This window comes from Sebastes fasciatus, chromosome 17 (genome assembly GCF_043250625.1).
Source record: "Sebastes fasciatus isolate fSebFas1 chromosome 17, fSebFas1.pri, whole genome shotgun sequence".
Lineage (NCBI taxonomy): Eukaryota > Metazoa > Chordata > Actinopteri > Perciformes > Sebastidae > Sebastes > Sebastes fasciatus.
Genome location: NC_133811.1, coordinates 25192658 through 25216883, shown reverse-complemented (window position 1 = coordinate 25216883; position 24226 = coordinate 25192658). Strand labels below are relative to the sequence as shown.

At 42.7% G+C, this 24226-nt stretch overlaps 4 protein-coding genes across 4 annotated transcripts; 2 read left to right on the top strand and 2 right to left on the bottom strand.

The window, feature by feature from the left end:
- Positions 1–417: 417 nt before the first annotated feature.
- Positions 418–1982, top strand: cldn35 (claudin 35). The gene has a single exon (XM_074614377.1). It carries the CDS (start codon positions 1167–1169, stop codon positions 1854–1856), a length of 690 nt encoding a protein of 229 aa, XP_074470478.1. The 5' UTR covers positions 418–1166; the 3' UTR covers positions 1857–1982.
- Positions 1983–2287: 305 nt separating this feature from the next.
- Positions 2288–4967, bottom strand: airim (AFG2 interacting ribosome maturation factor). Its single transcript, XM_074614378.1, has 4 exons — positions 4527–4967; positions 3097–3276; positions 2890–3008; positions 2288–2670 (listed from the first exon to the last, which is right to left on the bottom strand). Exons 1-4 carry the CDS (start codon positions 4796–4798, stop codon positions 2630–2632), a joined length of 612 nt encoding a protein of 203 aa, XP_074470479.1. The 5' UTR covers positions 4799–4967; the 3' UTR covers positions 2288–2629.
- A 1406-nt stretch (positions 4968–6373) lies between these two features.
- On the bottom strand, positions 6374–7785 carry LOC141754932 (class I histocompatibility antigen, F10 alpha chain-like). The gene has a single exon (XM_074614374.1). The coding sequence runs from the start codon at positions 7692–7694 to the stop codon at positions 6627–6629; it is 1068 nt and encodes a 355-aa protein (XP_074470475.1). The 5' UTR covers positions 7695–7785; the 3' UTR covers positions 6374–6626.
- A 1499-nt stretch (positions 7786–9284) lies between these two features.
- On the top strand, positions 9285–14974 carry cdca8 (cell division cycle associated 8). Its single transcript, XM_074614375.1, has 11 exons — positions 9285–9428; positions 9722–9817; positions 10781–10909; positions 11172–11212; positions 11353–11428; positions 11584–11651; positions 11814–11896; positions 12912–13010; positions 13664–13793; positions 14432–14518; positions 14636–14974. The coding sequence occupies exons 2-11, from the start codon at positions 9727–9729 to the stop codon at positions 14669–14671; spliced, it is 840 nt and encodes a 279-aa protein (XP_074470476.1). The 5' UTR covers positions 9285–9428; positions 9722–9726; the 3' UTR covers positions 14672–14974.
- The last annotated feature ends 9252 nt before the right edge of the window (positions 14975–24226 follow it).

Here is a 24226-nt window from a genome sequence, read left to right as displayed (position 1 = left end):
CTCGCAGGTTTGACCGTCAATGACGGTGCTGAAGATGGGAGGAAGTGAACAGATGCTCTACTTATCCAGAAGTCCTACCACACGGCCTTGATTTGTTATTTATACCCTTGTTTGGACCCAGACTGACCCATTTGGGCTGCGTTGCTACCAAAGGAAGCAGCTGGGGGTGGGGTGAAGCCGAGCAGCAGCTGAAGTGGCCTCGTCAAGGCTTGGACCTCAGCGCCGTTTATTGTCCACAAGGAGACACTTCAACTGGCAGCAGCAGCGTCTGATGATGAGTTCTGCTGTCTGTTTTCCTCTGGAAACCTGTGCTTCTTTTTTTAAATTAGAGACACAGCTTTAACAGCCAGTCTCCTGCAAATTTGATGTGGATTCTTAGGAAAATCCTACTCAAATAAGTGGCTGGAATAACCTCTTTTGATTGACTCTGAAACAGCTGTTTGAGGGTGTTTGTTTTCGTTTATTCCATGAGGACTAAACGTTGGATTTCTGTCGACGAAGAGGTAAAAAGCTACGCCGATTTCTATTCTGTGTAATCAAGCATCACCCTTTTCAACCCTGCTGTGACAGGATACACGCACAGCAGCATCAGAATCCAAGTATCAGGTTATATCAGGCTGATCCATCTGAGGTAAGGCTACACCATACCACGAGTGTGACACTGAAGTACACTGCAGCTCAACAATTGGCCTCCTGGATTTGAACCAGAGCTGAAGGCAAAGACAGACAATAAAAAAAAAGAAAGCTTGGCTGGGATCCATTTCATCCACAAGGCCGATCGATCCCGCCACAGGTAGCTGCACAGCCATCGGCTGGTCAATAATGCATTGACTCAAACTGAGGAATGAATAGCAGGGGAAAGTGCCTCTGATCCTTTGGAATAGGTGGACGACCGTGGAGAGGAAGCGAGTGATTATTTCTGGGTAACGCTTGTGAGTTGACGACACGTGGAAGTGAAAAGCGGTGAGCAGATGTTGAAGAGGAAGAGGAAAAGAGAAGGAAATGGCTGCTGACAAAGTGGCGTTGGGGCAAAGACCGTAGGAAGCCAGACAGGAAGTAGACAAAAGGAGTAGACTTCGAAGACCACAAAGAAGGATAACAAACAAAAGAACTGTAGTAGATAAAGGGGAACCCTCAGAGGTTGGCCTAAAAAAGGTATTGTCGTCATGGTGAACACCGGCATGCAGCTGATCAGCTTCACCTGTGCGGTGACCGGCTGGATCATGGCGATCGCCGTCACGGCCCTGCCTCAGTGGAAGGTCTCGGCCTTCATCGGCAGCAATATCCTAACATCGGAGATCAAGTGGGAGGGCATCTGGATGAACTGCATCTACCAGACCACCGGCCACATGCAATGTAAGACGTACGACTCCATGTTGGCGTTGCCTCCGGACATCCAGGCGGCCCGCGCCCTCATGTGCCTGGCCATCTTCATGGGCTGGCTCTCCTGCACCGTGTCCTGCTGCGGCATGAAGTGCACCACCTGCGCCGGCGACGACCGGCGAGCCAAGGCGGGCATCGCGCTGGCGGGCGGCGTTCTCTTCATCCTGACCGGCCTGTGCGTGCTGATTCCCGTCTCCTGGACCGCCAACACCGTCGTCCAGGATTTCTACAACCCCAACGTGCCACTGATGCACAAAAGAGAGCTGGGTCAGGCTATTTATCTGGGCTGGGCGTCTGCCGTCATTCTCATGATCAGTGGAGCCGTGCTGAGCAGCACCTGCCCTCTCATGGAGAGGAGCGGCAGGTACCGCAGGGGCTACATAGGCCGGAGCTTTGCTAATTCACCCGCTTCAGCACCAGATCCACCAAAACCCATCACGTCTAATAGTGTACCATTAAAGGAGTATGTATAGGAAGAGGAGGAAGGAACACTAGCAGGTGGAGAGGGATGAAGTTCAAGAGTTGACTTTGCTTCTTTCCTAAATTTTCCGTCTCAAGTTTTAAGTCAATAAATTTAAATATATATATTTATTAATATATTCAAGATATATATTTTGTATATCTCTTTGTAATGTGTTAAAACGTGTCTTCAGTACTTTCACACGTGTGTTTGAAATTTGACTTTTTACTGCACTGTGATTTCCAGTAGTGCCTGAAGAAAGCCCATTGCCTATATCGTCAGATCAAGTTATGACAGTTATGATGGCTTTAATGATGGCTGGTGTTGTGAAGATTTGCAGTGATCTCTTAAGCAGTTATTCTCTGACAGTGTCATTACCTCTCGATTTGTCACGTAAAGCCTTGACTGAGTGTGCCTACATCGAAAAGTGTGAAATAAAACAAGTTTGTTAAAGCGTGCTTCACCAACTATGATCTGCAACTGTCTTTATTTTTCATGATATGTCCCCTTTAAGTATGAAATGACGCCACAGGGTCCTTTTTTTGTGGAAACTTCCTCTTCATCTTCACTTACCATATAAAGTCTGGTATATGCACACACTTCCCATCCTATAGAGCATGTCTAATGACATTTATATAAAAAAATAAAAATCCAGTCCTTTCCTTAAGGTCCACAGGAATAAGGTCCATCTACACATGTGTGTATGTTTGCTCTTCTCTTCTTCTAGCCTCTTCATCAGTCAGATTTGCTGGTCAGAGTTCCAATAAATGTCACTTTTGACTGTCTTCATTGGGACTCCGTAAAGAAGGACACTTTGCAAAGTGTATCTGAAAGAAGACAGAAGTAATCAGTTCACCTACAACATCTTTAGCACCTCACTACTACAGTAACACTGACAGCTGAATGAATGAAACAACCACCATAGATTTGGCTGAGCGTTGGTCTCAAGTTCTATAAACTGACATTAGACCAAATTAAAATGGCTTTGCTACGGTAGGTGATGAACACAGCAACATTACAACATTGAAAATGTCCACATCATATACCTGTGATGTGGTTTTCTGCACTGGGAGACTCCAAAGATTTCCATCTTTTGGGAGCTGATTCTAAAAGGGAGAGATCTTCTGCCCTCAGAGTCTGCAGCAGAGTCTTCCTCCTCAGAAATCTGAACACATGAGTTGAGGAGAACCAAAAAAAAAAAGAGACCCCAAAACGTAATGCAAAGCCAACGCTAACATGAACAGAAAGGATACTGTTGTCGGTAGTGACGCTCGGCATCCTGCAGCCACTCCAGCATGTCGGAGACTGACGGGGCGGTGGCCGAGCGCTCGGTTACAGTCGGCAGATCCAGACTGTCTGCGTTCTGCTCGTAAAGCTGGACGACTGCAGAGACCTGGTTACTGATGGAATCTCTGACGGACTGCAGAGAAGACCTGAGGGAAAGAGGGGTGCATGGATAGTATAAGAGCCATATGTCAAAATCAAAAATCTACCTTTAAACCCTTTATTATTTTAGATGATGTGGAGCATATTCCTAAATAAATGTCGTATCAAATCATCACAAGAAAACTGACACATGAGTTTTGTTCTTGGGCTCTGCGCAGAATATAATGAAGTTGCAATAGCAGTCATGTGACCGGTACCTCCACATGGCATGGTAATAAAAGGCAACAAGATAAATACACAAGTCACAGACAAGTACACCTTCTCTCTTTCTCTCTCTCAGCAGGGGTCAGCAACCTTTACTATCAAAAGAGCCATTTTAGGCACAAAAAAAAAAAATCTGTCTGGAGCCGCAAAACATTTGAGCATTTTGATGAAAGTAACACAGTTTATAGTCTAAGTATATAGTATATAAGTCTAATGCAGTGAGGGCCAAAGTGCAAATGTACTACGGAGTATTAGGGCCACATTGAGGGGAACAAAATCTGAGATTTCCAGAATAAATCCAAAATATTATGAGAAAGAAAGTCGTAATATTACGAGAATAAAGTCATAACCTTACGAGAAAAAAAATGCTATACTACGAGAATAAAGTCATAACCTAACAAGAAAAAAAGTTGTAATATTACGAGAATAAAGTCAGAACTTTACGAGGAAAAAAAGTCGTAATATTACGACAATAAAGTCAGAACTTTACGAGAAAAAAAATGTTATACTACGAGAATAAAGTCATAACTTAACAAGAAAAGACGTAATATTACGACAATAAAGTCATAACTTTACGAGGAAAAAAAGTTGTAATATTACGAGAATAAAAAAAAAGATTTTATAATATTATGACTTTATTCTCATAATACTACGACTTCTTTTCTCTTAAATCTTTGACTTTATTCTCGTAAAATTACTAAATTATTCTCAAAATCTCAGATTTATTTTTTCCCCTCAATGTGGCCCTAATACTCCGTCGTACCGTCGCACCATAGTCCTACAACAATGATAAATAAAAATGAAAACAAAAAACAGTTAGGTTGCAGACCCCTGTTATAGGGGGGTCGCTAGAGGCCCATAGCTCCTATCTGCCCAGGACCCCTCTAACAGATTGAGCTGGCCCTGCTGCATGGCTGCTGCTGTCACAACGAGTGATTATTAAGCAAACACGTGTGTGGATCTCTGTGCATCATCATCACTAGCAGTCTTAACACTCTTTACTTGTGTTGCACTTCTATTTAGTGTCACTCACATCTTGTCGTTGAGTTGTCCCAGCACTGTGTCGGTGGCTTGTAGGAGCTTGAATCTCAGCCTCTCCTCCAGATCAGGGAAGTCTCTGAGAGGAGTGTTGGAGATGTGGACATTAGAAAGAGCTCTGGACTGCTCCGACAGGTTCCCCAGAGACACCATCAGAGGACTGCAGTCCAACAACACACTCCTCCACACTCTCTGGTTGTTCTCAACACTCTGGAAGCTTTTCCTCAGAGCCTGATGAAGTGAAACGAGAGCAGCAGGTTTGGACATCTCAGGACAAAATCAAAGCCGCGTGTGCAACAAATAAAACATCTGTTTTGGAGTAATGCACTGCTTTAATAGGGGTTCTGTGAGCCTGTAATGTTAGCTGCTAATAGCATCACATTTCTACCATGTTTCTTCTTCTTCTTTTGTAGTTTGCTGCAGACTAGACGCAGCAGAGGAGTGTTGCTGCCCTCCAGAGGTCACTGGTAGATCACTATTGGATGGATTAAATCCTCATGTAGAGTCCTGGGTGAAGAAGATAGTCCTTTACATTTGATTGTTTTTATTATCCTTTTAATTTTTTTCTCTTAACTTATACTTTTATATTCTTTTATTCGTTTTTATCTTATGCACTTTGTGCTCTTTTATCTTGCTTTTATATATGTAAAGCACTTTGAATTGCCTTTGTGTATGAAATGTGCTATATAAATAAACTTGCCTTGCCTTACAGCCTTTGTTGTTGTTTCGCTGTTCTCCGTGCTGAGTATTTTTTTTTTTATATATATAGTTAGTATTTTATTGATTTTTTTTATATGAACATTGTCACATTTTGGTCCACAAATCAAACTCCTATATGCAAAACAATATCAATATAAAAAATAAATAAATAAATAAATTAAAAAAAAACTAAATGAATACATTTAAAAATAATATCTACAAAATCCTAGTATACAAATAAAATGCAAAAAAATAAATCAATCAAATAAAAGAGATAAATCAAATACATATTCCTACATTCAGCTGCACCATGGTCTAATCCAGGGGTCAACAACCTGCATCTCCGGAGCCACATGCGGCTCCTCAACTCCAATGTGGTTTCCCCCATTTCAATTAAAAGAGCATTAATGGGTGTTTTTTTTTAATATATATTTTATTGAAAAAACAAAACAGTACAAAAGGAGTGAAATAGCATAGCAACTTCATTCAACACAAGACGTGATTTTGAGCATCGCTGTTCAATCTCTTTATGTTTATAAAACTAAGAGAGTTATCGTCTCTTGTCCCAAAAACACTAGCAGAAAATATTTACAAGGACATTTCTATCAGTGTGCTGAGAAGCTTCAAACATCCCACAACCTCAAAGACATAAATTATTATAAAAACAAGATCTTCAAAATGTATCAGTTTTTTAAAGAAATATTCAAACAAACTATTTACACAATCTCTCCACACACTGGGAGAGAGGTGGAGTACAGTTTATCACCAGCAGTAACACACATAGACAACCAGTACACTGACACCTACGGCCAGCCTTCACAGCATGTTACTGGATGATGACTTCCTCAGTATAAACAGTAAAGGAAACTCTACTGGTTGACAAATATCTGTTATCTCAAGGTATACATCATCATATTGACAGACCCTAGGAGTCTACGTGGATGTGTGTGTGTCTATCATAGAAATATTTCTATTGTGTCTTTAGATGTAAATTTACATTGGTGTTACCACTAACCAGAAATGAAGAGTTCTGTGATGCCATCATTGTTTTACTTCCCTCCAAAAAATAATCATCCTCATTTGATTTACCAACATTTAAACTAATATTTTATCAGAGGAAATGCCACTTCTTTTTTAATTAACTAACTAAATGATCCAAATAATTTAATGTCACCATTTATGTTTGATAATATTTGTATTTTTTTTCTAATTAGTTTTCTTTGTATTCCAATCAATGAGCATCTACAAATAAATTCCCAACCCTGATTCCACCAGTTTATGATATGAATGAAGAATAACCAATGAATTCCCAGTTTACGGAGGAGAATGTGGCGGCACTGCTACTTGATCCAGTGCAAAATGTATCCAGAAAACTGTGTGCAGGCTGGGGTGTTCATCAGTTAGTATCTGGATTCAGTCCCTCCGAGACCTCAGGGTTGTTTACAGGAGATGCAGGGCGTTTGGCGTTCTTTTTATAAATGACGAATCCAATCACAGCGATGAGGACGACCACTGCAGCGATGATGGGGACGGTCACGTCAGTGGGCTTCTCTCTGTTGCTTTTGATTTTTTCCAGTCTGGTGACGATGTCGTCCTTCACACCAGAGAGCCGAAACACACAGTCGTACCTCCTCCAGTCTTCAGGTGTGACTGTTGAAAGTGTCAGGTCAATGCTCATCTGGAAGGTTCCATCGTGGTTGGGGAGGATCTCTCCGAGGTCCACGTCCTCATGAATCTCCTCTCCGTCTTTCCTCCAGAACATCATGGCTCTGTCAGGGTAGAAACCTGTAGCGTGGCAGCTGACTCGAGAGGAGGGAGTCTTCTGGAAGAGAGACACCGAGGGAAGCTCTGTTCTCTGCAGAGAGCTCCTCCCGTAGTTCAGATAATTCTTCAGCCACTCGGGACAAATCTGGGTGAGGTAGTGTTTTCTCCCTGCTATCAAAGCTCTGCTATTATCCCACTTGTGTTTGCTGAGGACAGCCTGTTGTTTTGGAGCGACGCACGTCTCTGTCTTCAGGTCAAATGATATTAAGTCTTCTCCATCATAACCATACTGAAGAAAACCTCTAACCTCATCAGTCTCATCATCCCATTCACAGCCGTACATCAACTGGTAAATGTGGAGACCTCCAGTTTGGTTGAAGCGCTGCTTTACAACTTCCATGTTGTCTTTGAAGACCTGCTGGTCGTCCACACAGCTATCAGTCTCTGCCTCCCAGTACTGAGGATCCTCTTCTGTGGCTTTGCTCATCCAGTCTTGTTTGGATTCTGCTCTCCTGGTGTTACTGTCATAGTGAAGCATCTCAACTTCATCAACCAACCCGACAACCACAAACTCTGGGAAGTTTGGGACTCCAGTAGACGTAGTGTAGAAATACCTCAGAGAGTGAGTTACTGCTACCGCACCTTGAAGGCTTATTGTCAGGAGAGTCACAAGCAACGTCTCCATTGTGAAATATCGCATGTTGAAGCTTTGATAGGATGACGACCTTTTCTGATTCTGCAGACTCTGATACTGTCCTTCCGGCTCGAGCACCAGGGCGGAAATGAGTAAGAGATGAGAAGGGACGCTGACATCAACCTCCATCTGAGCCAATGGGGATTTAAGCTGAGCATCAACGTGACTTAGAACCGGGTAAACCTGACTCACTGAGGTTGAAAACGAAAGTGAAAATAGAATGATGTTCTTTCCACCTGTGGAGGGGGATGGGGAGACACGTGGGGCTTTATTCTGCTTTCACCATGTGTTCTCATATGAAAGGAGGATTTGACCTTCTGCTGCTCAGCTCTTCTATTGGGTTTTGTAGGTTAATGGAATGAAATGTGTAGAAATGTATGAGGCTGTTTCTGCAGCTACGCTCACTTTTCACTCTCCCAAATAAAAAAATAAAAAATAATAATCACCCTCTATGAATTTTAATTTAACCATCAGAGTATGTAATAAATATAAACAGGTACACAACATTAAATACATATACAACTTGACATACACATTAGTGTCAGGAGTCACAATCAACGTCTCCATTGTGACCTATCGCATTTTGAAGCTTTGATAGGATGACGACTTTTTCTGATTATGATGGAGAGACACTGATACCGTCCTTCCAGCTCGAGCACCAATGGTTGAAATCATGGATGTATTTAAAGAAAACCGAAAGAAAACCCGGTGGAAATCGCTTCACTCAGTGAAGGCAAGCACATTGCCTGCTCCACCTCACGTGCATGCGCGCACACTACACACTGCAGAAGAGTTAGTTTAGCTCTGAGAATATCTAGTGAATGTACAGTGGACGTTTTTGCAGAAATAACTGCTGCAGCTCCTCCAGACCAACAGAGGTTTCCCGTGTCTTGTGAAGTGACGGAGCTCCTCAGCTAGTAACGTTATCGTCTCGTTACCGACCGGGTGCCGGTGTCTCCTCTGCTCTCTCCGGCTGCGGGCGGAGAGAGCAGGGAGACACGCTGCAGAGCCCCGCTGCATCAGCCTGCGCTGAGGCAGTAAAAGCCAACACTAAGATCAGATCTAAATCATGTTCATGGAGAGACTTTCGTCTGGTCAGCTAACATTACTGCCAAGCAGCTGAAATATAGAGTGATATTGTGGTTTTAGCTGACGTGTGTCGCCTCACTGTTTTGAGCGATGCTCGTTCAGGTATATTTAGAGCGAGCAGGCGCGAGCCCGACGCTGACTTTCGTTGATTTCACGGCCACAGGTGTCGCTGTTAACAAGCATTTCTGAAAGTTACAAATAGTCCCTTTAAGGGCAACAGGAATAATGGAGATAATTTAATTATTATTAGTATTATTATTATTTTATTTTAGTTATTTATTATTAATATTATTATTATTCATAATATTTTAATTTTAATTTTAATTTTAATTTTAATTTAATTTTATATATTTATTTATTTGTTCCTGCCCATCTCCTGCTCCACACTCCAGCCCAGTAGGTGGCAGTAAGCTGGTTTGCCAACCGCCAATAAACACCCAAGAAGAAGAAGAAGACAATTTCCTTCCTCCAGATGTAAACACGTGACGTTTAGTGCTCTGATTGGCCGAGAACAATTCTTCGTGACGCGAAAGCAAACACGGGTTCTGATTGGCTGACGTCACGTCTGGCCCCTCCCCCGCGCCGACATTTGAAAACGGCTTTGTGAAGAAGAAGAAGAAGAGTTACCTACGAAGAAAAACACCTAACCAGGTAAGTTATAGTTTATAAAACATGTCTACAACCAAACAAATTACTTATAGTGTTTTATTAAATGTTTTTCCGTGTGAAAGAAACAGTTAAATTGTGAAGTAAGCTAGGAAACTTATCAACTAGCAGACCAACTGACGGTAGCTTTAACTGTTAGCTTTAACTGTTAGCATGTTTACCAGCAGCATGTCGGCCGTCCCTTGTTTTAACCTGGTGATATCACTGTTTCGTGTTGTCTGCAAGCGTCTGGGTAAATGTATCTATCTATCTATCTATCTATCTCTCTCTCCATGTAGAAGACATGGCTCCCAGGAAAAGGACCACCAAACAACGGAAGAACAACCCCAAAACAGCCAAGCTGGAAGCCTTTCTGGAGGACTTCGACAGCGAAGGTGAATATATTTAACTCTGCAAGTTTCTTCTTGGGATGCTGTTCATATATTTAATTTGGGATGTAAATAAATCTGGGATTGCTTATATATTATATTATATTATATTATATAATATTATCATTCTATGATGTATGAGTTAATAGAGGAGAAGTGAGAAAGGGGTAGGGGAATTTAAGTTTTACTTCTACCTACTCCTTTTCAGACACTATTACTCTTGTTATTATTTTCTTATCTGTTTTTATTTATTTTTATGTTCGAAATAAAGTCATTCATTCATTAATTCTTCAGTATACATGGCACTTTGTAAAGCAGTCCATTGTGAAATGTGCTATATAAAAATAGCTTGTTTTATTTTGACTTAATTAGAAATTCACATTGCCAACCAGTGCCAGGCAGGCTTGCTATAGATAGGTAGATAGATAGATAGATAGTAACTTTATTGATCCCAAAGGAAATTCAAGTTTCCAGCATCACAGTTCCATAGTGCAAAAACATGTTTGTAAAAAGTAAGTAATATACTGGATGTAAAAATACAAGGAGATGAAGAAAACTGTTAATATAGTGCAGGGTAACAGCTGTGATACAGGACTATTAAAAAAAAGTGAATATAGTGCAGAAGAGACTGTTAAAAATTAGTATAGTGCATTATTTTCTGTCCTGCAGACTGTTGCTAGGTAGACTGTCCTCAGGACCATATCAGAATGACCCCTTTCATCATGTTATATTATTACAGAGCCTGACAGATTTTAAAGGAGATATGGACATCGGATGAATATTGAATGATATATTGTTATACATACATACACATATGCAAATGCAACAATTTAAGAACTCTAAACTCTGTCAAACAGTAAATACTTCATACTTGTGCAATAATTATTTTTGTGTTAGTGAAATAGCTACACTTTTCAGGGCTACAACTTTTTTTTATAAATGACTGAAACTCTTGTTCTGTTTTCACAGTGAAGACCCGAGTTGGACAAATGAAAGAGAAGATCAACCAGCTGCTGAAAGATGTTGACAACAGCTACAACATGGCACTGATTAAGCTCCCCAAAGCCGTCAGGCAAATGGGCTGGTTGGAACATTTCAGTGAGTTGACACAAACACTCAGATCAGTCTTATGAAACCCAAAATCACAATTCTATAAATGTTGTTTTAAGAAATACTGCAATGGTGCCACAACAGAGGCTCCTTCAGCATTCTGTATCTGGTATTTTTGACTCCTGAAACATGTTATAATTGTAAAACAGATGATCAGCAATGGTCTATATTGTGTAAAATGAGAAACAGTTATATTGTTTTATCCTTTTAAACATTATTAAATGAAAAGCATTTGCGCCCCTCTCTGTAGTGTCTGAGAAACCAAAGTCACCAGCTGTGGATAATATAAAGGTGAGTTGTTTATCTTCCTCATTATCTCATATCATGTGACACTCTGTGAATCATGATACAAGTTTAAAGCTTGTGCAGGCACACCCTGTACTCTATTAAACACTTATTCAGTTCTTGATTCACGTCTTGTCTGTTTGCAGAGAGAAGAGGAAGCTGCTATTGTTGAAAGCGTTGTGGCTGAAGACCACGCAGTCCTTCTGAAATCAGTCAAGAAAAGTATGTTAAAAACACTTTTTGTGTCTTTCATTTTAAGTGTTTCTAAATGAAACCTGTCCATCAACAAAGTACCCAGTCAAGAATCTATTTGGTTTGGAAAATGAATAAGCGTTTGGAGTGTATTTCATCCCGTTGTTTTTGTCTCCAACCTGCAGCATCAAAGAAAAAAGGTGGAGCCAAATCCACTTCAGATGATGAAAACACCCCGAGCACAACTAGGAAGGTAATGGCTGCTTTTTTCACTCAAGCAACGCATAAGAGGAAGAATACACAGCAGAGTGTTTGAGAGCATCATTGATCATAAATATACGGAGCGGATGATTGCTATGGAATGTCATTAGTGTGCCGCAACTTTATGGTGTTTAACGGCTTGTTCCTAATTCAGGGGAAAGCAACAAGGAAACCTCCAACTACATCAAAGAGAGCAAAGGCGCTGACAGTCAGCAAGCAGAACACCTCCATCAGACGGTAAGACTCTTTATCTTCTTTACCCCATTCGCAAGTTCAGTAGCCCAATAATGTCATAAGCCAGGTTTCCACCAAAAGTTCCTGGTAGTTTTAGACCCTGGAACTACTTTTCAAGGAACTAAAACGTTCCTTCAGCCAGCTGTTGTCTGTGTTTCCACCGCGGTCTAAAGACCTGTGAAGATTCGACAAATGAGTCCGCTGACGTGTGAAAAAACAACATGACGTGAGACGAGGGCTGCTGGTGGTCACAGCCGTAAACACACTCTGCAGCCTGCAGTTCAGAGTGTTCGCCTGTTTCATCTAAAAATCATGCTGGAAATTTTTTTTTTTGTCTCATGCGAGGATATTGACTGCTGCATACAGTATATTTACTGATGCACGTTGGATGTAATGAAATGCAGAGGAGGAAAATGAAACTAATAGCGTCTATCCCCACAGTAAATCATCTGTTGAGTGTTTGATAGTTATTTATTTGTGCTTTAGAACGTAACAGCCGTGAAACAATCAGAAAATAACTTTTCTCTCTTTCATTCACAGCACCGCCGTGCTACGTCTCTCTCTTGTACCGCTCGCCCTCTCAGCTTGCTTACACGATCTTTCTCTGTCTTTTTTAAATGTGTCAGGAAGCCGGCAGCAGAGCCTAACTTTACTTTTAATGTTATCAAACTAACAGAAATGCTCTCTCCTTTCACTAAAATGGTCCTAAATCGATACTAGATTACTTCCTTGTTTATGAATGAAGCAGTACAGTTGAAGCAGCAGTGCTGTGTGTGTGTTTCACCAATCAGTGACGGTCATCCCTGCAAACTCCACCCCGAAAGTTCCTGTACTTTCAGAAAGTACTACGCTCCCGACCACGGCCTTTTTGGGGGTAAAAAGGCCCTGGAACTTAATTTAGACCTTGGTCCCTGCAGTCGAAACGCAATGAGTTTCTCAAAAGGTTCTTAGTTCCAGGGGAAAGTTCCTGTGGTGGAAATGTAGCTACATATACTAACATGCCTCTGTCTGGTTTCAGATCGAACAGGAAGCCAATGGTCACTCCTGCCAGGAGTATGCTGGATACTTCTTTGATGATGGGCCCCACTCCCCTCGTCACCCCGCGCTTCGACCCAAGGTAAGCAGGCGTTCTACTTACAGCTACACCACAGCAGTTTTTCTGTCAAATACAACTGCTATTCTCCCTGTTTCTGTCACAAAGGATGTTTAATGCATTGTAAATTGATGCAGCTTTATGTCATATTTTGCTATTTGCATCAATAAAATTCGGTGTAGTCTGATCATTGGAGTTAAACGTCTCCACCGAAATGAAGTGATAAAAACCTGAGAGCAGCATGGGGAATTGTCTCTTAAATTTAAGCAAGTGCGTGTTTATCTAGTTGTGTGTGCGCTTTTTATGTGCTATACTCAGTATTTAACATTGAGGCAGAAATTCTTCTATAGTTATTGCTCTTTATTGTTGTACTGATTGTGATTTTATGAAAACACAATGGGCAAATAAACGCCCAAACTATTGCATCAATTCTCAGGATGATACTTAAAGCACTTTGCTTTTATAGATCTGATCTGCAAGTAGATTTGTCATCTTTATATGTTCTACATTATGCAGGCACTAGAGACGTGTTCTCATAGCTTTCTCACTAAAATGGAAATGCTGCTGTAATGGAGCAACTATTGCAATTTTTACTCTCTTGGATCTTTTTTTAAGTCGGAGACATTACACACAGTGAGGGGTTCATAATACTCACCGTTCAAGATTTATTTCCTCAGGCTCCCCAAGACCCCCGCTGTGAGGATTCCCCGCCACAAAGAGAGGGTTTATAGCATTTCAGTCAACGGCTCTCCCATTGCAGCAGGAAATGAGGACGTTGTCATCAACGTCCCCATCGGCAACGGAGAGGTGAGTGGGCTCAGACTTCTGGATGCTACAGGACGATGTTTCATTTATGAAATAAATTGTTTGAACCATGAATGGAATTAAAGGTATACATGTGACATTTGTCGGTTGCTGTTTGTAAAACACACAGCATTCAAAGTTGGGCCCTCCTCCTCGGCTCAACGAGCGAACACTGGAGCACTTCCACATAAAAACACACAACCCGTTCTCATCCATCAAATACAGCTGCTTTGTATCTGGCAGAGCTAAAGGACTTGTGCCTCCATATCAGAAGCCGAGGGGGCGTGACAAAGCGGCGGTATTTAACGACCTGAACAGGCTGCACACCCTGCGTGCTGTTATTGGCGGTTACACCCCCACTTTGCTGAAGCCCAGAAACATCCTGAACACAAGCAAAATCATTATACCTTTTTATGTTTTATATTCAGATTTTTGTCTTTGAAATAGAACAGTTTGTTTGCTTGTAATTTTAAGTCTTTAGTACTGCAACATTTGATAATACTCTTGATAATACTGAGGAACTTCAAGTATGTGTTAGGCCTGTATTTATGTTAGATAAGACCACTGTGTTTTATTTATTATATGACTTCTGACAAGCCGGCTAATTCACTAATTAAATGTCTTGTAATTTGTTGCTGTAGAGCATTCAGCTTTTGGCCAGTCAGTTGGACTCAGTGGACCTGTCTCTGCTGGATGAAACCGCTCTGTCGAGCATTCGGCTGCTGCAGGTATATTAATCACTTCTGCAGCATCACGTGGATCTGTTTTGCTACACGATTTATTGCAGCATTAGGTGTGAAATATTTGCTTTTATTCTCATGGTTGTTTTTTTTTTCCCTCGACAGAATCGACTTACAACCCTGTGCAGATCAGTGGAGTGACCCAACCATCTGTTGAACACTGTACATTACTTTTAAGACATTTTATCTTTATTTCAAAGCTTTATGGTGTCCTGTTTTTTTGGATTTTAGCATGATTATGTTTTGGTAGAATTTACTGGACAGGGTTAGTTAGACAAATCTATCTCTACCAAGCTGTACCTTTGCTTGTTGACCACTAGGTGGCAGCATTTCACCATAGAAGTTTGTTTGTCAGGCGTAGTCAGAGCAGCTTCTTCTTTCTTCAATTGTAACCTGTCCTCAGTATTAAAAGCTGTGGTCACAACACCAACAATTGAAGTACAATTTGTTTCAATACTTATTTCTCCTGCTTATGATCAAGAAAAATAACACTCACAATCTTGATATTCACTTTAAGAAGCTCAAACACTGATCAAGATCGTAGTTTTGGTATTTGAATACTTAGATGTACATCATTACATATTTAGAGCTTTGTTTATCTCATGGTGGCAGACAGGTTGATAAAGTGGCTTTACAGTGTTGCTACCAGAACAGTCCACTTTGTTTTGGGGTGTTATTTCCCTCAATAGCTTAACAAACTCTTGCTTTTGCTTATGTAAGAAGTTCCTCTTGCCCTTTCACGACTTTGTTTACACAGGGGGGCTTTAGTGGGTCACGTGACACGCTGTTGGCAGGAAGTGGCAGCCTGGCCCGCATGCTGGCACAGAAACCTGCACTCTGACCTTCGGGGACATCATAACGCTGCCAATTAGAAGCTTGTTAAGCTTCGTTAGGCCTGATGGGCTCGTTAGGGTTTCCACCTGGGATGAACCGGGGTCAGACCGGGCCTCACCTTGGGCCCAGACGAGTAGAACTCTTTGCTATTCCCGTCGGATTGTCGTGCATCATATGCTACCACGCCACAGCATGGGAACTCTGCGCCCCCCCAGCTGAAACGGGGCCCCATCTGTATCCATCTTAAAGCGCTTCATCATCGGCTGTCTCTCGCCGTGCAAACTGTGTTGCAGAGGTAAAAACCAAACTCTGCATCCCTGCAAACGACAGATGTTGCGGTCAGCGGTGCGTGCAGTTCAGCTCCCTCGTTAGCGGAGCACCGAGCCCTCGCGCACCTGCTCTACATATCATAGAATTTTCCTACTTTTGCCTCTGAATGGATTGGATCCTTTTTTTTTTTTTCATTCTCTAGGTGGGTGGAAAATTGCCATTTTGCACGGATGGCTTGGTTTTCAGTAAGCACGCAGGCAGTGGCGCAGTGACAGGTGCGGTATGGATGGGGCGGATTTTGAGGTCACAGAGCAACACTGCTACATAAATCATCCGCTGAGATGTTCAGGATGAGGGACTGGAACCCGAGATAGTGGAAGGGAGAGACACACAGTACAGAGTCGACACTTGCACGAGCAACTCTGTATTAGCGTCCACTCTGTGCAGTGGTTTAAAGCAGTCTAGAGAAAATGAGCGATAGTCACATATCTTGAGGTCAGAGGTCAGGGGACCCCTTTGAAAATGGCCATGCCAGTTTTTCCTCACCAAAATTGAGTGTTATTTAGCCTCCTTCTCATCAAGCTAGTATGACATGGTACCAATGGATTCCTCAGGTTTTCTACTTTCATATGATACCAGTAGCTTTATTCAGCTTTAAAACTGAGCCCGCTACAACCTAAAAATCACAAGATGCGTGAAAGAAATTAGTGGCATTAAACGACTTTGACAGCCCTAAAATCAATCAGTACTGCTTTAAACCGTTCTATGGAGCTTTTTACCTGTCCTTTTGTGCCCTTGTTCCACAGTAAGCCCCAACCCCCACCAATCCCATCTTTCAGCCCCTGACCCCACCCGTTCACCACCTAACCTCATCCTCATTTTGTATTCCCAAAATCTGTTATCATTAACACATGTGTCTGACACATGAATGTGGTGTATTTCTCAACAAAGCTGTTCTCCTCCCCAAACTGCTGGAGCTGCTGGTTAATTGAGCCCCCAGACCTGGGGAAAGTGCCAAATTTGCCGCTAAGACGAATGAACCTGGCAGAGGCATGTTCTTCTAGCGAAATTAATTCTCCGGTGCGTCGAGGCCTCCTATAAATCCCATCCGTCAAGTGCCCCACTAATCGATTTATTCCTGTGCCCACACCTCCGTCTGCCGCTGTCTCTCACTCAGTTCATACCGAGCCAGCCGGGGGTCGAGACTCATATTTTGCTAAGTTGGTTTGTCAGCGCGAACCCCAAAAAAATGTCACCGAATGCTTTGTTCTGTCTGCTTCGGTGACGGAGAGTGAGGAGGACACGAGCTGACGGTGAAGTGAAGTGGCAGACGGGAGGAAGAGTTAAATGGGACTGAACGGCCCCCACATGATGCATTCTGGGCATGTGTTCGTCTGGTGGCCAGCAGGGTCCTGATGGCGTTTTGATGGGCGGCCCCTCTGTCGCTCAGGCACCCCTGACGATGGGCGGGATGGAGGGGAACATCTGCTGCCAAAAAAAAATTGGAAATGAAGCCCTGAAAATAACGGGCTACTCTGAGGAGAGGCAGGAGGTTAATGCCATTTGCTGATTGCACGGAGACAAACTTTTTACTTGGTGGCTCTGGAATTCAGGCATTTGTCCGTGAGAGACGTGGCAGCGTTTGTTTACTCCGGGTACCTAAAAGAAGTTGGAGACATTAAACCTATTCTGTGATCCATGAAAGTACTTTCTTGATTTGTGTGATTGTCAGGTTTGTGCAGATGGTGCGGTGCGGAATGGGAGTGTATTCATGGGAAAAATGACCCAAAAGAAAAGGCTCTTGGCTGCTTATGCTGCAGACACAAACACTACGAAAGGGTTAAAATATAGTAATTCTTTGAATATGAATCACTGTATGCGAGTGACCGTTTAAGTTGGAGCACCTAAAGGAGTTGAAATGTTGCCCACAGGCACCAAGGTCCAAGTTCTGGGGACATTTTCTGAGGCCTTTTTAGACCCCAAAAAGGTCCTGCTCAGGGGGATAGTACTTTCTTAAAGTACCATAACCTTCAGGTCTGGAGTTTGAAGGGATGACTGTTGCTGAACACACACTCGCAGGTCTTTAGACCGCGGTGGAAAAGCAGACAACACTGGGCTGAAGGAACCTTTTAGTTCCTTTTAAAAAGTAGTTCCAGGGACTAAAAGTCCTGGGAACTTTTGGTGGAAACCCGGCTTTGGTGTGTTTGCGCTGTAAATGTGTTGGTCGGTACTGTATGTAAGAGGTGACAACAGTTGACATTGTGGTTGAAGTGTAAACACTGAAAGCAGTTAAACCGTCAGTTTTTAGGAGTTTAAGAAAACACTTTTGTTTATTGTTTTCCTAAATCTAATTGGACATTGAGACTGGAGATTTAGATGTATTATCTGTCCCTTCCTCTGTGCGTACCAACAAACAGCGTTTCTGATTTTGTAAATACATATAACTTCTTTTGTTAGCCATTTTCTGTCCATGAACAGTTTGAGAGTCAAGGACACAAACTTACTTTCCTTACAGGGCGAACCAAAGCCTGCATGCAGAGGGTTTTAATGTGGAAAGCACTAATAGTGGAAGCACCAACCTGAGCTTTGTGCTGTCATTCATTCCTATGCTGGACCTGGCCTGGCCAGGTTGAAAACAAGCTTTTCTTATTTGGTTAGAGGAATATGAGATGCAAATATCAGGAAGGGCGACAGAGCAGGGATAAAATAAAGTGAATTCTCAGCCCATTCATTACCTCCATCAAAGACAGAAAAGGAAAGTGACCATAAAATGAGCGTAGGAGCAATGGCCGGGATTGCCTTTGAGAAATAATTAAAGCCTCTTTGCAATGCTCCCCTGCCTCCGGGAAAAATCCCCATCTTCTGTATGGTCTACAATTGATGTTTGGTTTACCAGCCCCCTCTGTATAAAGCAGACCTTCAATAAACTATATCACCCTATTTGTGAGAGTAATACAGCCCAGTGCGGTCCTCAATTAGGTATAAATGACACAGCAAATTGGAAAATTAGGAGGAGAGGGGAGGATAATTTGCTCCAAAACAGGCTAAAACCAATTCATTAGGAGACCAGGAAGGAGACAAAGGGTCCGTTTCTGTCCTCCAACTGAAAAATCCCACTTTAAGTTCAGATGCCTTACTGTTCACCTTGCCACAGGCTGGGTATGCAGGCTGATCTTATCACTTAGTATGACTCATATGTGATAGTGTGTGGCGTTACAGGTTGCACTAACGGGTGACGTGTGAGGAGGACAACCAATAGAGTCTCCCTCATTAATGCTCTATTCTATTTTATATATTCACCAATCAGACAAATCTTAATCATAGTAGAAGAGATAACATCCCCCAATTAAATATGAACGGCAGACGCTGTCTGTAGCAGCCGTGCATATTCCGATGAATGTAAAACATCCCCATGACGTATGTCAAGCTGTCCTACAAACAACCCTAAACAAGTCAGATGGCTACATAGTTGTCTTTTTCCCCTTTTCTTATCATCATCATCATCATCTGGTCCGTTTTCAGGAGCTCCTCATCACCGGGGCCGGTGGTGAATCCCACGTCGACGCCATTCTCGGCTGTGTTTGACGGGTCGATGCCCTAATATGTCGTTTATCACGTCAGAATATGGAAAAAAGGAACGGCAGGAGCCGCTTGTGCCATTTTGCTTCTTTGCGTCAAAATATTTTTTTTTCAGAGTTTTCCACCGCGGGAGGACTTGTTCGGCCATGCGAGATGCATATTCTGAATGTGCTGTATACATGTACATGTCCAAAGAATGCTCCTAAAACCTGAATAATATCGGTTCATCCCACATGTCTTAATAAGAAAATGCTCCATTCGGAATAAAGCCTAATTCAAAATATCCTATCGGAATATGCTGTTAACATGACCCGTATCAAATTCGGAATAATCGTGGAATATTAGTGTGCATGTAAACATAGTCAGTGTTAGCTCTGTCAGCAGTGTTGCTGTTGTTTGTTGTTAGCCCCATTAGCTGCTAGCCATGTTGAGAGCCATGCAGAGGCAATGGAAATGCTCCTAATCTCGCATATAGCACGTTTAACACTAAACTAGGATTGTGAACATGGTAAATACCATACCAAAACAGCAACATGCTAGCGTTGTCATTGTGAGTATGTTAGCACAAAGAGTGTATGTTGCCAAGAAGTGAAAGTCGATTGTTCGTTCCATTTCAACATCAACGCCCATCAGCAAAACTACACTTTCTGCCATTTTGGACTGAAACGACTACCGGACACCAGTAAAACGTCCGCCTACAAAGTGCCATACGAAAGTAAAAGTAAAACTTATTTCATATTCTACCGAAATGGCCTTTGTTGAACAATGAAATATTCTAAATATAATAAGTGTTTTCAGTCCAAAATGGCGGCAGCGGCTTTTGTCAAACACCAGAGTTTCTTCTCTTTGCTTTCTATACTCTTTTAAACGGTCTTGTTTGCTCTCAGGCACATTCGGAAGTAAATGGTCAGTTTCTAAAAGTCAATAGTCAAGCTGTTGTCCCACCTTTCTACACCTTAGCTCACCTTTTGAGTTGGACAGAAACTGTGTTTTCAGTGTGAAAACAAACGAAGAGCCAAGCTGGCAGTTTTTCATTGACTTTTTGGGGGCACACTCAGTGGTGTTGTCAGTGACGGACCAGCTGGAGGAACCGAGCTGACACTCTCTAGTTCAGATGTTTTTCAACTTTGATGCAGGAGCGAGTTCACAGGTTTCATTTCTGCTGTTATTTCAAGTTCTATCTAAAAGATGTCACCATCACCTAGACCTTGATATTACCGTTCAGCTATGGCTTTTGCTCCGTGACTTTATGAGATGTGCTTATAACTCATATGTTGTGTATGTCTTTTCTTCATCACCTGCTATTTAAACTACCTGCTGTCAATTTGGTCATCTTAAAGAAAACAACGCATCCTCCCTAAAACTGTGTCTCGCCAATTGCAGACGTGGTGTGTGGCGTCGGCGCCGGCGCCCGTCCAGGTGTGTACTTGTGATTCTGGGCACAAACCGGTGGCGATATGAAGTTAGCGGGGATTATATTGGTGCTGTGAGACGCTGATTACACACTCACACACACACACAGTGGCTCTTGGATCATTTGAGAACCACCTGTCTCTTTTGGATTCACGGCAGCAGACCTACATGATAAAATAAGTTTGGGGGATCAATTTGTCTTCATTTCCAGCCTCTCTTTTTATTAGATGCGGTGGCGAGTGATATGATTAGGGGGGTCTGCTTCGAGAGCTGCTGCACAATGGGCCCTCCTCTTTCCTATTTCACATTAGAAAAGTTCAGCACAGGAGAAAAAAACTGTCTTTGCAGAAGAGAATAGGATATAAATGTTGGTAGTTAATATTCCTTTCTATCATTTAAATGTGCAGTGAATCATTTCTATTAATACTCTTTGCTTTTGAACGGTCTGCCGAAGCCAAAGATGGAGCGATAACATTTGAAGAACTGGATCGGGCTACTTTGAAAACTCCATTACTGTAACATCCTTTTGAAAGTAGTTTTGTGGTACGAGTCATCTGTCAATAAATAAACCTCTCACCATGAAAGAAGGACATGTTTGACTTTTTAACTTTGGGAGTTTTCAGCTGAACATAGTGCTCTCATTGATTTAGTCTCTTCCTTCGTAACGGCTGTTGCTTTACACAGAGAGAGAGAGAGAGAGAGAGGAGGAGACAGGATTTAAATGCACAACAACTCTCTGTGACCTTTAAAGGCTTGGTTTACTTTACAAGACACAGATATCTCAAAAACTGGCTAAATAAAACCAAAAGTATCTAGCCTACAGGTTTTTGTAATTTGAAATGTCCCTTTAAAGGGACTGTTTGTAACTTCGTAAGCGTATAAATGTAGCAGGTCGGCACACATACGCGCTCGCATATGCACGTTCGTTTGTAGCCGCTGTACCCTCTTCCTCTGCCTGCTCGCCTTCACTCAGACAGCTCAGCTCGCTCCACCTCTAGGCGTGAATGCGCGCTCACTCCACACTGCAGAAGAGTTAGTTTAGCTCTGAGAATATCTAGTGAATGCACAGGGGACGTTTGTGCAGAAATAAATGCTGCAGCGCCTCCAGACCAACAGAGGTTTTCTGTGTCTTGAGAAGTGACCGAGCTGTGCAGAGAGTTACGTTGTCTTCTCGTTACCAACCGGGTGCCGGTGTCTCCTCTGCTCTCTCCGGTTGCGAGCGAAGAGCGCAGGGAGACACGCTGCAGAGCCCCGCTACCTCAGCCTGCACTTAGGCAGGAAAAGCCAACACTAGGATCAGCATTGATTCATGGAGAGACCTTCGTCTGGTCAGCTAACATTACTGCCAAGCAGCTGAAATATAGCGTGATATTGTGGTTTTAGCTGACGTGTGTCGCCTCACTGTTTTGAGCGATGCTCGCTCAGGTAAATTTAGAGCGAGCAAGCGCGAGCCCGACGCTGACTTTCGTTGATTTCACGGCCACAGGTGTCGCTGTTAACAAGCATTTCTGAAAGTTACAAATAGTCCCTTTAAAGCTGCATACATTTTCAGCCGGCATGCATTGCGCGGCCATCGCCGGTGATCGATTCTGCGCAGGCCTGGCTCATCTCGAACGAGCCTATTAGGAACTTGCATGACTATGACTGTGTCACTTCTTGCGTGTGTTTTTCGTGACAAAACGTAGTTTGGAGACCAGACCTACCCATCGGGGATTCCTCCCGGTGAAAGATCTTGTAGTGTGTGACCCCCCCCCCGTCGCCGGCCAGTCCTGTAGTGTGAAAACCACAACGACTTAAAGACTCCCGATTACAAGACAGCAAGTTGTGTAGTGTGAACAGTACAGCAATCTGACGACTTTGAAAGTCGTGTAGTGTGAACTTGGCTTTTAGTCACATGTCATTCTGTGTAATATAAAGATATTGATTAGTGCAGCTTTAACACACTTGCGTCTATGCACTTGGCGCCACAAGTAAGATAACCGGCCGTCACACACACACATAAGAGATTGACTATAAGCTGCTGGCCCATCACTCTCCTGATGTGTCTGCGGTCTCTGAGCAGAAATCCAGAGCGGAGCGCTGCGTGTAGAGCCAAGTGAGTAAAACGCTGACACCGGGGCGCCGTTAGCAGAGAACCCCGTCCCTCTGTCATGCATCACGGAGCTGTCGACCTTCAGACCCCTGTGTCTGTCCGCTCAGTCGCACAAACGTGCAAAGTGTTTTTAAGTGCTCGGCCCTCAAGTCTCTAGTAGCAGGTGGTGCACATTTTCTTCGCCTGTTTTCCTGGAAAAAAAAACTCACACACACACACATATAACAGTAAAGACCCTGAGAAGCACACCATGCCTGGCTGTTACTGTAAGCTGCTGAGTTGCAGATTTTTCCCCTTTCCTGCATAATCAGTATATCACATTAACAGCGATGGGTTGGGTGCATTAATTTGAGTATGTGGCCTCTAAGAAGAAGGACAGCCACTGCTCATGGAACAGATTACCTGAATCCCAGTTGAGTGAATTTAATTCAAACCAGCTTCAAGCCAATATTTTAACATTTGCACGACATTTGTAGTCATGCGTAGCTCTTGTTTGTGTCTTCAAATGACTTCCCCTCTCCCACACGCGCCTGCTGTTGTTTTTGACAAACAATACAGCTACAGATTCCAGTGCTGCAAAATTATTATTTGCATCGTGATTGGTTTTCTTTTGACATGACGGCGGCAAGAGAGCAGATTCAGCGTTCCCCCGGCATGTCTGAGCGCGAGACGTGCTTATCTGAAGTTTCACGGTGATCACGGCTACGCAGGGCTTATTCAAACTGACTGAGCGAGGCTATACAGTGTGGTTGCACCTGCCAAGAGCTTCAGTAATACAGCAGCTCAGCAGGTTTAACACAGATCACTGCTGGTATCCTGCTGAAAGACCCTTTTCTCTGTTCTCCCTTGTTCTCCTTTTACAAGAACCGACAGTTGACATGGTCTGCTACATGTACAACAAGCTTTATTTTCTTGCAGTGGAACCCAAAAGAATAAAAAACGTCGAGAGGAAAAAGTTAATTATTTTTTTCATTTCAATTTAGCTTTTGGGAACGCGGGTTCTGTAGAACACTGATGTGATTTAAATTGACTGAGGATGGTGTGGAGTCTCAGGTGTCTCCTGCTCTGAGACTCATCTCTCTGCCTCAGCACTACAAATTAATACTACAGCTGAATCCATTTGAAAGCATATTGTGTATTTCTGTCTATTTTCAGAGTCACATGTTCTTAAATCTCAAAGAATACATGCATTGTGGTTAAAGGGATAGTTCGGTTGTATGAGGTACTTATCCATATCCACACCTACCAACCTGGTCTGAAGGGAAGGCAAATAAGTACCATGACATTACACGGACATTCCACATGTCATGAAAACGTATTTTAGCCTTTTTGCGTGTCATTTGTACTCCACGCAAACATCAGCAGTTAGGTTTAGCCAAGAAAACCACTAATGGTACATGTCCATAGCCTACGTCCTGTCCACGCTTCCCATTCATTGTGAATGTAAGGAGCCGTGCAAATGCATTCTGGTAGTGTGGCGGAGCGATTCGAGAGACGGGGCGTCACGT

Coding starts and splice junctions, on each gene's coding strand:
- cldn35 (XM_074614377.1), top strand. CDS start 1,167: ATGGTGAACACCGGCATGCAGCTGATCAGCTTCACCTGTGCGGTGACC.
- airim (XM_074614378.1), bottom strand. CDS start 4,798: ATGTCCAAACCTGCTGCTCTCGTTTCACTTCATCAGGCTCTGAGGAAA. Junction 3,009..3,096: donor GAGCGTCACTACCGACAACA/GTATCCTTTCTG, acceptor TCATGTGTTCAG/ATTTCTGAGGAGGAAGACTC. Junction 2,671..2,889: donor TGCAGAAAACCACATCACAG/GTATATGATGTG, acceptor GTCTTCTTTCAG/ATACACTTTGCAAAGTGTCC.
- LOC141754932 (XM_074614374.1), bottom strand. CDS start 7,694: ATGCGATATTTCACAATGGAGACGTTGCTTGTGACTCTCCTGACAATA.
- cdca8 (XM_074614375.1), top strand. CDS start 9,727: ATGGCTCCCAGGAAAAGGACCACCAAACAACGGAAGAACAACCCCAAA. Junction 11,897..12,911: donor CAGAACACCTCCATCAGACG/GTAAGACTCTTT, acceptor GTCTGGTTTCAG/ATCGAACAGGAAGCCAATGG. Junction 13,011..13,663: donor ACCCCGCGCTTCGACCCAAG/GTAAGCAGGCGT, acceptor TTATTTCCTCAG/GCTCCCCAAGACCCCCGCTG.